A 13,394-nucleotide genomic window follows, 5' to 3' on the forward strand; every position below is an offset into this window, starting at 1 on the left:
TCAGTTGTGTCTGACTCTGCAACCCTATGGACTGTAGCCCTTCAGCCGCCTCTGTCCGTGGGATTCTCCAGGCAAGAATACTGGAGTGGGTTGCCATGCCCTCCTCCAGGGAATCTTCCTAACCCAGGGATCAAACCCGAGTCTGTTAGTCTCCTGCATCGGCAGGTGTGTTTTTTACCACTAGCACCACCTGGGAAGCCTAGCTTCTGGTGGTTTCTGGCATTCCTTGGCTTGTAGAAGCATCACTCCAATCTCTCCCTCCATCTTCCCATGGCCTTCTCCTCTGAGTGTCCCCTCCTTTTCTTTTCTTTTTTTAAACATTTATTTATTTATTTGGCTGTGCCAAGTCTTAGTTGCAGCATGTCAGCTCTTTAGTTGCAGTATATGGGGTCCAGTTCCCCAACCAGGGATCAGACATGGGCCCGCTACATTGGGAGTGCAGAGTCTTAGCCACTGGACCACCAGGGAAGTCCCCCCTCTTTTTCTTATAAGGACACTAGTCACTGGATTTAAGGTGCATTCTAAATCCAGCATGATTTTATGTCAAGTTTTTTTTTTTTTGACTGCACCATGCACCTTATGGGATCTTAGTTCCCTGACCAGGGATTGAAGCCCAGGCACTTGGCCATGAGAGCTGGGAGTCCTAACCACTGGGACCTCCAGGGAACTCCCAGCAAGATCTTGACATCTGCAAAGGCTTATATTCCAAGCAAGGTGACATTCTGAGGTTTCAGGTAGACATGGATTTGGGACAGCCGTGTTTCAACCCACTGCACCCTCCTAGCTGGTAGATCTCTGGTCACAGCCTGCCTGGCCTTTTCTCAGCCGTATCTTGTAACATGGGGGCCTTTAGGTCATACAGCCCAGCCCAAGGGTAGGCTTGCTCTGCCATTTTCTGTGTGTGTGACTTTGGACATATCACCTTTTTCACCCAGACCCAAAATGATGACTTTGACCTCAGAGAGTTGTTAGGCATTAAAATGAAACAGTGCATTTAAGGAACTTACCAGTGTGCTATTATAACAAATTATAAACAATCAGCAATAATAGATGTTGCTGCTATTGTATCTTGTTTGGGAGTGGGAGAGTTGATTAACGGGGCTTCCCAGGTAACTCATTTGCCAGTGCAGGAGACATAAGAGAAGTGGGTTTGATCCCTGGATCAGGAACATCCCCTGGAGGTGGGCATGGCAACCCACTCCAATTATTCTTGGCTGGAGAATCCCATGGACAGAGGAACCCGGTAGGCTACAGTCCATAGGGTCACAAAGAGTCAGACAACAGCTGAAGTGACTTAGCATGCATGCACGCACGTGTTGATTAATAAGCAAATTAAGTCCCCAAAAGTAGGCTCTGAGAGGGAATGGGGAAATGGGGACTTAGCAGACATTCAGCCCTGGGAATCAGCAGTCAGATGAATTTCTTAAAAAGTACCTATTTCAGTGATTGCTGGATGACCATGAAATAGGGACTTTCCCCCTCCTACAGATGACAGCTTCAGAGTCTGAAAAATAGACATTCACAAGAACATTTTATTCCACATCAATTGTAGGTCTGATTTTTTGTTTGTTTGTTTTTCCCCCTCTCTCCCAGGTAGTAATTTTTCCGGTATAATACCTGTCATGTGTAAACGAGAAGTAGGCAGTTACCTTTGATGGATAGCTCCTGTGGTTTTGTTAAATCGTTTATTAAATATTTATTGAGCCCCTCCCTGTGAGGGGAGGAACAACATCTGCCCTCCCGGGGTTCACAGATTAGTGCCGGAGACAGACAACCTTGAGATGTCACAGTGTTCATTAGTGGCTTGATGGGGAAGTGGAGGAAGGACCCTCACCCAACGTGTGGCAGTTAAGGAAGGCCTCCCAAGGGAGGTAAAATTGATTCTGTAAGACCTGAAAAAGAACTAGGGTGAGGCAGATGGGGGGTATTCTAGGCGGGGTGGGGGTGGTGGGGCACACAGGTCATGTGAAGTACTGGAAGCAAGAGAGAGTGGTTTATTCCAGAACCACAGTGCGTTTAGTGCAACTGGAGTGTGGTGGAGGCTGGGGAAGGGTCCATGAGAGCTTTGACCTTGTCCTGAAGGCAGCAGTTGACAGGGGATGAGGGTGAGGGGGTGAGGGACTGAAAGTAATGGGAAGCGGGGGAGGGAGATAGGCAAGGGCAGACACAGCCAGCCCAGCATTGGAGAAAGGTGACCCTGGCCACCACTGGATGGAGAAAGGGTCAGAGGTAAGAGGCCGAGTCAGGAGGTTGGTGCAAGTGTCCCCAAAAGAGATGAGAGTGGTAGGAGAGAGATGAAGAGAAGGTGCAGCAGGTATGGTGTTCAGGAGGTGAGAGTGACAGGCCTGATGGAGAGATCGGAGCCAAGAGTGATCAGTTCTGGACTTGAGCGGCAGGGTGGATGTGACTCCATGACCTAGGCCAGTGTGGAAGGGGAAGTAGATTTGGGGGGAAAGAAAAGAAATTAGTTCAGTTTGGATGACAGCAGACTAATGACCTGGCAGGATATCAGATGGCAGGCTGGAGACTGATTGACACCTGAGCAGCCTCGAGAACACAGATGTGCAGAGACCACCGAAGTGGGGAGTGGCCCTGTGCCAGGGCAAGCTCGGGGTCAGGGACTCGAGGACTTGCGGTGGTGTGGGGGCAGGGACGTGGTACGGGAAGAGCAGCCAGAGATGGGAGAAGAATCAAGAGGAGGCAAGATTGTCAAACAGAACCAAGTCCACACTGTGAGAGGATACAGCCCAGTCCGGGTGGGAACCACAGTCGTGGGCTTTGATACAGAACAGTGACCCAGAGAGAGCAGAGCCAGAATATACTGGGACGGCAAGGGTTAATGCAGGAGAAGTGGGGACAGTTCAGTGCCAAGGACTCCACTGGTCTAGGTTCTCCGGATTGCACATGATAGAAGCAACTAAATCTGGCTTCAGCCAGAAAAGGAATCTTTCAGTCCATATGACTAAACACATGGGGTTGCAGAGACAGACAGTTTGGGACCAGTAACCAGTGAACTGAGATATCCACAGGTGATGAAGAAGTCGGAGGAGTGGAGGTGAGAGTGTTTCTTATTGAGGAATAATAATACCAGCGGGTACTTACAGAGGGTCTGCTCCTGGCACTAAGGCTGGTGGTCCCCGCAACTCGCTGAGTGGGTCCTTCCATCTGCCTGGGCAAGGTCGGGGGCGGGGCGGGGGGCGGATGCCGAGAGCGGAGAGTCCAGGGTGGGTGGTGAAGCTGCCGAGGCTCACAATGTTTTCATGATCTTTGTCTTTTCTGGAATTTTGCTGCTTCTGGCATGACGAATTTTTGACTTAAAACTAGAGTTGTTTTCTGCTCTGCTGGGTGCCATATTTTCATTCCAAATTACTGAAAGTTGCTTCTTTACTGGATGCAAAGTTTCAAAAAATGTTTTCTGTATAAAATATGAATATGGTTTTTGTAGCACACCCTGAGGTTCCCACCATGCTGAGAATTAGTGCAAGAGGTTTCTATCTGCCAGATGAAGTGTTTTGGTGGAGGGGATCATGGCCACTAACCACCCAGAAAGATTCAGGTTGGCTGTGGGCCTGATCCTTGGCCAGCCTTGAGAACCCAGTAATTGGAGGCACCAGGGCCCTCCACCAACAGGCACTTGATGGGCTTCTGCGCTAGGTCAGGTGTCACGTGGTACTCTGGGGACTCAGAATCTTGGACCTATATGTTTGTATTTTTCCATTAAATTTGGAGATTTTTTCCAGGTGTTATTTCTCCAAATATTTTCCCTCTCTTCTCTTTTTGGTACTCCAGGTACATGTATATTAGGAACTTAATGTCCCTGAAGCTCTGTTCTTTTTTTTTAGCCCTAGCCTTTTTTCTCGTCTTGCTTCCACTGGGTAGTTTCAGTTTTTTATCTTTAAGTTCCCCGATATTTTCTTCTGCAGCATCTAATCAGCTATTAAGCCCATCCAGTGATTTTTCATTTCATATATGTGTTTTTCAATTCTAGAATATCCATTTGGATTTTTTATAGTTTCCATTTTTCTCTTGAGATTCTCCATTTGTTCCCTCATTAAGTTCATGTTTTCCTTGAAATCCTTGAACATATATATAAGTAACTATTTTCAAACCTTTGTTGGCTAATTTCGTTGTCTCCATCCCTTTTGAGCTAATAAGCTGATGTTTTATTGGTTTATGACCACATTTTCCTGCTTATTTATCTGTCTGGTAATTTTTTATTATATGTTGGACATTATGAATGTTATGTTGTTGAGAGTATTTTGCTGTCTTCTTCAATAGAGGACTGAGTTTTGTTCCAAGAGGCAGTTAATTTACTTAGAAATAAGCATAATCTTTTTAAAAGTCTTATTTTTAAGCTTAGTTGGGATAGGTCTAAGGTAGCCCTGACTGGAGGGCTAGATTAGGTCTATATATAAGGCATGGCTTTTCTGGAATTTCCACTGAATACTCAAGAGTATTCAATAAGATCTCTCTACTCTCACTGTTTGAAACTCACAGATCTCCCAACCCAGACCTATGTAAATCTCTGGTAGTTGTTCAGCTCACAGTTCCCTAAGAGTTTTTTTATGTTTTGTTTTCCCCTGAAAGTTATATTTTGTCCTGTTTCATGGAGTCTTGCTCTGCACATGTGAAGTTTAGGACTCAGCCTAAGTCCAATACTTGGAGTGTTTTCTCTCTGCACTGCTTCCTTTTCTTTGGTACCTTGCCATGCAAATTCCTGAGGAAGTAAAGTTCAATAACCCTGAACTATAATCTTTGTCTCCACAGTCCAAAAAGTACCTCCAGGCAGAAAGCTAGAGTGATTGTGGGGCTCATCTTATTTGTTTCTCTTCTCTCAAGGATCACAGTACATTTCATACATTTTACCCAGGTTTAGAGTTATATTTTATCTAGTCTCATGGCAGGTACTCTAACTGGTGTAGTTGTTTATACCAGTTACCGTGTCATTGGTCAGAAACAGAAATTTCATTCTTTTGTATGTTTATGCTCACATTTTCACACATTCCAAAAACAATACATGGTAGTATTTGGTAGCCATTGAGGTAGCAGGAGACTCAGAAAGTGGAATTTGAGAAGCCAGTGAAGGAAGTTTTTGAAGAAAGGGAGGGATCTTTCTGTGTTCAGTACTGCTGAGGGGGTACACATGGATGTCATCAGTGATACACAGAGACATGGTTCATTCATTTTAACTGCTGTATAAAATTCCATCACATGAACAGAGAAAATTCATTTCTCTATCTCCTACCATTTAGGTGAACGTTTGCAGTGAACGTTCTTGAACATGTCACTGATTTGAGTACATGTGGGCGAGTTTCTCTTTGAAACCTATCTCGGGGTGGGATTACTAGATCATTAACTAGTATAATTTCAACTTGATAAAACAATACCAGATTGCTTGGAAAAATAGTGGTGCCACTGTCTGTTCCTACCTTCAGGGTTCAAGAGACCCCCATTGCTTCACACATTCACTGTTTGCCATTGTAGATTTTAAAATTCTTGCCAATATGAGGAATGAAAAGGTGTGTGATTGTTACTTCAATTCACCTTTTCCCAAATATTAGTGAAGTTGACTGTCTTGGCTATCTGGGTTTCCTCTCATGTGACCTGACTGGTAATATCCATTAACTAGTTTTCCATGGAGTTGTCTTTTTTGGGTAAGATTTCTTTCTATATTCTGGATGCTAGAATCTTTGTCTATTAAATGCATTGCAAATATTTACTCCCAGTCTGTGATGTGTCTTACTTTGTACAGGTTGTGTATGTGTGTGAGAGACAAACATTTTTAGCTTTGGTGAGTCAGGTTTATTGATTTATTTTGTGTTTTTTGTCTTATTTAAGCAATCCTTCACAGTACTGATACTTGTCTGTATTTTGTTTTTAGACTTTTAAAGTTCTTTTAAATGCATTTATATAGATTAATACAAGTGAAATTTATTCTCTGTTTGGTGTGAGGTAGGATTTTTTTTCCCCCTTGTTGGAAAAGCCAAGTGTCCTAACTTCTCCAGTGTTTTCACACTGATCTGGACTGCCATTGCCATCACATCCAGGTTCTCACAGTGACCTGGGTCTGTTTGGGGCTCTCTTTTCCTGTTATGCTGATCATATTGCCTCTTCTCTTAACCATACTTGAAAGTTTTCATTATTGAACTTTAGAAAAAATTTGATGTCTGGGAGGGTAAGTTGGGTAAAGGAGTGGAAAGCTTATTTGCTTTTTTACTTTGAAGTCATCGGTCTTTAAACAACTGTCTATAATTATTTAAAACAGCACTGGCTGAACTTAGGAAAAATCCACTTGCTGCCCAGACCTTTCTAGGACACATCGGTGGCGAGGGTGGCTTCGCTTTTGTGTGAAACTTTGGGCACTTTTACTTCTGCCTTTGCCCTTTCCCTCCCCTACCAACTCTCACCTCTGGGTTTTTCGTTTGTGATGTCTCTGAACCAAGCGCTGCTATTGGGTCTTCCGGTATTTACATGCGGGCCCGTGGTGGGTGTTTTGCGACTGGGCGGCAGTACCTCTCCTGTTGGTTACTGCCAACCGGACCACAGTGGCAGGCCTGACGGAGTCTGGGGTTTCCTGTTGCCTCACCGGCGCTGAGACCCTGGATTCCAAAAATAAATGCACGAAAAACCACTGTGACCTCACGGTCTGCGCTCGCACGGTGCTCTAAGCGCTGGACAGTCTTCACCCCGGGCCGGCCCAGGGGGCTCTGCTCCCCCCGGAGACTGACGGACAGGCTGCCTGAGCGCTCGTTCTCTGTCCCCCTTTCTTCAGGCAGTCACACGCAGGGCCAGGGTGGCTCCCGCCGAGAGGATGAGCAAGTTCTTGAAACACTTCACCGTCGTCGGGGATGACTACCACGCCTGGAACATCAACTACAAGAAGTGGGAGAATGAGGAGGAGGAGGAGGAAGAAGAGCAGCCGCCGCCCACTGCAGCCTCGGCCGAGGAGGGCAGAACCACTGACCCCACCCCGGCCCCGGCCCCTGTGCCCAGGCCCCGCCTAGACTTCAGGACCACTTTGAGGAAGCTCTTCAGCGCCCACAGGTTTCAGGTAGGTGGGCAGAGGCCCAAAATACCTTGGGTGGGGCAGAGCCATCAGCCCAAAGTCACGAGGTCAGGTGGGGGACCCATCTCTGTCACCAGTTCCTCCACTCCGCAGATATCTACCCAGCGCCGATCGATCGATCTTGTGCAGGGCAGGTCCCCTGTTGTCAGGGGCAGGGTAAGTCCTAATCCAAAAGTCAATTAAAAATTCATCACCTGATGAATACATTAAACAAAATGTGATTCACCCCTACTCAGCTATAGAAAGGAATGGAGCACTGACACATGCTATAGTGTGGATGCCCCTTGACAACATGATCCTAAGTGGAAGAAGCCAGACCCAGAAGGCCACATGTCTTATAATCCCATTTATGTGAAATGTCTCGAATACATACATCCACAGAGACAGCAGAATAGAGGGAATGGAAGGGGGGAGTGACTGCGCAATGGATGTAGTTTCCGGTTGAGGTAACGAAAATGTTCTAGAACTAGACACCAGTGATGGTTGAACAACCTTGTCAATGTGCTTAAGGCCTCTGAACTTTATGCCAACCTTAAAGGAGTAAAAATGTTAAGTTTTGCAATGTTAAATGTTAAGTTATGCAAAATTTACCCCCTACACACACAAAGGAAATGAAAGGATAAATTGAGGAGGGGTAGTCTCTTGTGAAGTGATGCTGAAAATATCTGCCTGGAGTAACCAGCCCACCACCAATCTCCAGGCGTGGTTATGGGGAGGCCCTGAGAGGGAGACGCAGACTTCAAAGAGTAGCAGAAGGAATAGGACTTCCTACAGGGTTCAGTATCAGTCCCAACGTGAGTGGAGTCTGGCCAGCCCTGTCTGAACCCCATCCCGCCACCCCAGCGTGGGTGAGCAGGTGTCGCAAGCATGTTCTGAGACCCAGCAGAAAGTGGGAGGCTCCTTGTCAGCCCAGTCCCTGAATGGAACTCTTTGGGGGCCCCTGCTGCAGGTTACCCCTCTTCAACCATGATAACCCAGCTCCTCCCTGGAGATGGTGTCCCTTCTGAAAGTAGAGAGAAGCAGCCCTTGCCTCTCCCATCACTGACTTTGCTCCAGGGTAAAAGAGAAGAAATTATTTTGGTCTTTTTTTTTTTCACTCTCGTGTGACTTACAGAAACAAAGCAGGCAACCCAGCACTCCTGGCAGCTCAGCGCTTTCCTCTGTAGCTCTGCCAGAAGAGGAAACATGGTATTATGTTGTTGGGGTTGAAATCCCAAACCCTCAATTTCAGGAGCAGAAAGAAGGAGCCAGCTTCCTCCCAGCTGCAAGGGGAGCCCTGGGGAGGTCCCCCCTCTCCTGACTGGGCCCCCCAGGCCACGTGGCTCTGGGGAAGAGCAGAGGAGAGGTGTTTATTCATTCACTCAACAGTCACGAATCTTAGCTTCTGCTATCACTGGGGTCATGGCAGTGAGCGTGGTGGACACATCCCTGCCCTCACTTGCAGAGGATGGATGCTCCGTGGAGAGGCGGGCATTCCAGAAATCAGACAGATGCTGGATACAAGTGGAGAGAAGCCTTCTGCAGGGAAACAAAGAGGGGAAGTGGCTTTGAGAGATCCTCAGGGTTGGGGAGACCCGACTGAGGATGTGAGGCAGAGCAGGTGATACTTCACCTAACACCACGAGGCTGGGCAGGAGTGCGGTCTGTGGATGGGAAGGGAGGAGCTTCCCAGGCAGAGGGGCCATGTTTGCAAAGGGCCCGAGGGAGGAAAGAGTCTTCAGCATTGGAGGAATTGAGAAGGGTCCACAGGGCTTGTGTGTATCCAGCAGTGGAAAGAAGGCACTGGAAGTCCACCCGCTGGCAGTGGGCAGCCTTCAGTGTCCCGAGTGTGTGGTGGGGAGGCAGTGACGTGAGCAGTTTGTAGAGGGGCCTGGAGTGGAAACAGGGGGGCTGCCTCAGGGTAGGGAGTAAGGGTTCAAGGGTTTGATCTCTGCAGATAGAATCCACATACAGGAAGGTTCTGGAATCCCCTCTCTTGGGTGCAGTCTCCACCTGTTCCCATGGTCTGAGGTGACCAAGGTGACTTATATAGTTGACTGTTGTCACTTCTCACAGGATGGCACAACCAACCAAAGGAGAGAACTTGGGGTGAGTCAGGCCTCCGTGGTAGCTACAGACAGGCAGGGGACCATGGCCAGGAAGGCCAGGAGGAGCCTCACTTTTATCACCTGCTGGCTGTGGCCAGGCCGTCTGCTGAGCGCACATCACACTTGATCTCACTCGATGCTGCCATTGTCAGTCGGGGTGGGAAATGCAGCCGAGTCCCGTCTCCCCTGCAAGGACACTGAAGCTTGTTAGAGCTAACGCCAAGGCACGGCAGAGCTGAGAGCTGTGCCCAAGGTCCAGGCTAACGGGGGAGCTGGCCCAGGACTGGCCGCCCCACAGCCCGCTACACCCTGCCCCTCAGGGTGCCGCTGCTTGGGTGGCTGTCTTCCAGTGAGGACCTGGAATTAACCCACTTCCCTGAATTCTCAGCGTTTTTCCTTGTGATGTGGCTCCCCTCAGAACTAGTCCTGCTTTGTGAACTGGTGGATTCAGAACCTTAGGAGTCAGTCACTTCATAGAGGCCAGGGTTGGGACCCAGGCACTGTAGTTTTGTGACCCTGGGTCTGTCTCTCGATCACTTTTTAAAACTGAGGTGAAATTAAAATTAATTAATTAAATCATTTTATGATCAAATTAATCATTTTAAAGTGGATAATTCAGTGGCATTTATTTAGTACAATGATGTTGTGCAGCCATCACCACTATCTAGTTCCAGAACACTTCCATCGCCCCAAAGAGATCTAGTACCCATTAGACAGTAACCCCCAGTCCCCGACAAACCCTAACCTGCTTTTTGCCTATACCGGACATTTCATGTAAATGGAATCCTACAATGTGTGTGACCGTTTGTGTTTGGCTTCTCTCACTTAGCATAATGTTTTCTAGGTTCATCCACACTGTAGCGTACATCAGTGCTTCATTCCTTTTTACGACTGAATATCCAGTCTGTTTTTAATATCTCTGTGCCTTGGTTCTAGACCAGACAAGCTCTTAGATCCCTTTAGCTCCAACATGAAACCAAAGAGGGAGGGAGGGAGGGAGGGACGGAGGAAAAAAGGAAAGATGCTGTCTGAGGCTTGAGTCTTCATTAAGCTACTGAATTCGGATTTGTGTGAATATTTCATTACAGAGCACTTTGCCATACAATTTTCAACAATAAACCATGTCATCAAATACTTTAATTAGTGACATAATTGTTACAGATCGAAATGGTCAAAAGGTTTAATAGTCCATTCTTTATAGGCCTGAACTGGTTCAATTGCGACCTGAAACTGCAGAAACTGCCAAGATAATGGCAGACTAATTCTCAGCGGTCAAGATCTATCTGCCTGACAGTGTAAGAGGCAAGGCCCCCAGGGAAGTGACAGTCTAGTATGTTCAAGGGAAGAAAGAGGTCACACAAGGGTCAAGGGAAAAAAGAGGAACCCCCCACTTGGGGTTCCTCCTGTTGCTGCCATTTCCACCACTCCCACGTCATCCCTGTGGTCTCCCCAGATGCCATCACCTCCACCCCACCTCTACTATCCAATTCACCATCATCCCCACCTTCATCACCATGACCACCCCCACCGCCATCGGTGAGACCACCCACTTACTTCACCCTGGTCCCGCCCCTGCCAGCTCCCCGCTCCAGCAGGTCACAAAACCCATGAGATTGTCTTTCCCTCAGCTCCTCTCTGTTTCCCAGGACACCCAGAACGAACTCTACCCTCCCCCTGCAGTGAGCACATGGGGGTTAGGGTGGGCACCTCAGGTCTCCAGTCTGAAGCTGTTTGACGGGCACAGTGGACGTCACCCTAACCCAGCTGCATGGAGGAGGCATCACTAGAGATCCTCCCGCGACTTAGCTCTCTGAGGCTGGATGTTTTATTTATTGTGCCTCTGTTCTGGGTGTACCCAGGCAAGCAGCAGTTCCCAGAACTAGAAACACAAAAGCTTTAAAAAACATTACTACTTATTTTTTGCCATCTAGGAATTAGCAGTTTGGTTCGAGAGATGCTGAGAAGCAGTGAGCTTCCGAGTTACGAGAAAGACCAGTGGTGACCGAGGGTCAGTCAGTGAGCTGCACGGAGGCTTTAGGACAGGCACGGCGCCAGGCTGGAAGGAGGGGCCCCTGTGAGAGGAGCTGGCCCCCAGCAGGCCTCCTGCAAGGCACTGGAGCTGCTGTGGGCAACTGGTCTCCCATCCTTGACATCCAGGTGTTAACAGCCCTTAGAGATGGAAGGAAGGTCCCTGTTTAGGTCTCATGGTTTCTTGCTTCTTCCCTCGGTCCACAGGTTATCATCATCTGCCTGGTCGTCCTGGACGCCCTCCTGGTGCTTGCCGAGCTCGTTCTGGACCTGAAGATCATCCAGCCCGACAAGAATAACTATGCCCCCAGGGTAGTGTGTCCACAGCCCTTTAACACGGTTCACTCTTGTTACCTGCACTGAGGGTGGGCGGAGGGAGCAGCACCCGCAGAGAATCACCCAGGGCTTCTCTGAGAGTAGTTTGATGGGGTGCTTTCAGTCAAAGAGCAGAGCACATGTCTTCCTTTCCCAGTTGTAGACATGAGTTCCCTACAAGCAGGAGACCTCAGGTCACTTGATGGCTTACAGGCTTGCATCTTGAGCTGTCCAAGACAGAGCTGGAGTCTGTCACTGATTCTCAAGCCAGGAGAAGGATTCCTTCCCATTCCCCAGAGGAGGACAGGCTGTTTGTCCTCCTGTCAACATGCTGACGTGGTCCCTGTGCTTGGAGCCACTGGGGGACGCGCCCACCATTCAGTCCCTGATTCACAGTTACTGCCTGGCCCATCCCAAACAGTCATCCAGAGGGCAGTGGGTGCACTGGAAATGCACCCTGTGTCCCTATCACCAGTAACTGGGTGAAGGCCAGGGGCTTAAAAACATTTCACCACACCCTTTGAAAAAAAATTCAGTGGACTGTGCATCAGTGTCTTTTCAACCGGCAAGAGGACAGGAAGAAAACATTAAACCTCCTTCCTACTCGTGGCCCCTTTGACCAAGGCAGCCGTTAACGTTCTCTTCTGTGACACTTGAGTCCTCCGGTAGATGGATAATCTTTTCTCTCGCTCTACTGTTTAATAGAATCAGTAACTTACCACCTATGTTCACTGTCTTGTGCCTTTTTTCTTTACTTTTTATTATGAAAAATGGCAAATATACATTTTTCTGTATTTGCTTTCTTTATACACATACACACAAACATGCTCATATATTTTTGACCGTTTGAAAGTTAGACATCGTGACACTTCATCCCTGAGTACTTCAACAATGCCTAAGAATGAGGTTTTTCTCCTGTAGAACCATAATAGCATTATTACACTTAAAAAAGTTATAATTCCATAGTATCTAATAACCAGTTTTCATTCAAATTTCCTCTTTCATGGTGCATTTTTTTTTCCAAACTAGATTTCTGACATTATATTTGAGCTCCTTTAAAGTCACTCAGTTGTGTCCAACTCTTTGTGCCCCAAGGACAATACAGTCCATGGAATTCTCCAGGCCAGAATACTGGAGTGAGTAGCCTTTCCCTTCTCCAGGGGATCTTCCCAACCCAGGGATCAAACCCAGGTCTCCCGCATTGCAGGTGGACTCTTTACCATCTGAGCCACCCTGTTGCTTTATTCTGTTTCCTGTATAACACAAGTTAGGTCAAGAGGCTCAAAAAACAAGAGTTCTTCAAGGGTGGGCTATTTTTTATTTATTTTTAAATCTCATGGCACCTTGGGCCAGGGACCCGCTATTAGTCTGCTGGATCACTTGATTCAGGTTGTAAATGCTGAGCTGTTCCACTGTCCAGGGACACTTTTCCCTTTGCAGTTGTAAATGATCCACACGGTGACACTTGAATATCATACAAACTGCTTCCCCAGTTAGCATCCATCGATGATCATTGTGTGAGTCTGTGAACACACTGGCTTGCAAATCAGTGATTTCTAATTCTGCCTTTCCTTCTACATCAACTAGTCAGTATCATTTTATCAGTTCAGTTCAATTGCTCCGTTGTGTCAGACTCTTTGTGACCCCATGGACTGCAGCACACAGGCTTTCCTATCCATCACCAACTCCCAGAGCTTACTCAAACTCATGTCTGTTGAGCCAGTGATGCCATCCAACCATCTTATCCTCTGTCGTCCCCTTCTGTTCCTGCCTTCAATCTTTCCCAGCGTCAGGGCCTTTTCAAATGAAGTCAGCTCTTTGCATCAGGTGGCCAAAATATTAGAGTTTCAGCTTCAGCATCCTTCCAATGAATACTCCAATGAATTCATTCCTTCCAA

At 47.5% G+C, this 13,394-nt stretch overlaps 1 protein-coding gene across 2 annotated transcripts in view; it reads left to right on the forward strand.

The window, feature by feature from the left end:
• Window positions 1-13,394, forward strand: part of HVCN1 (hydrogen voltage gated channel 1) — a 32,874-nt gene that overhangs the window by 12,843 nt on the left and 6,637 nt on the right. For both annotated transcript variants that reach the window (XM_043440838.1, XM_043440829.1), the window contains exons 4-5: window positions 6,773-7,051; window positions 11,389-11,493. In XM_043440838.1, coding sequence (XP_043296773.1) covers window positions 6,773-7,051; window positions 11,389-11,493 — 384 coding nt within the window. The remainder of the gene's footprint in view (window positions 1-6,772; window positions 7,052-11,388; window positions 11,494-13,394) is intronic.

The sequence above is a fragment of the Cervus canadensis genome, chromosome 1 (genome assembly GCF_019320065.1).
Source record: "Cervus canadensis isolate Bull #8, Minnesota chromosome 1, ASM1932006v1, whole genome shotgun sequence".
Lineage (NCBI taxonomy): Eukaryota > Metazoa > Chordata > Mammalia > Artiodactyla > Cervidae > Cervus > Cervus canadensis.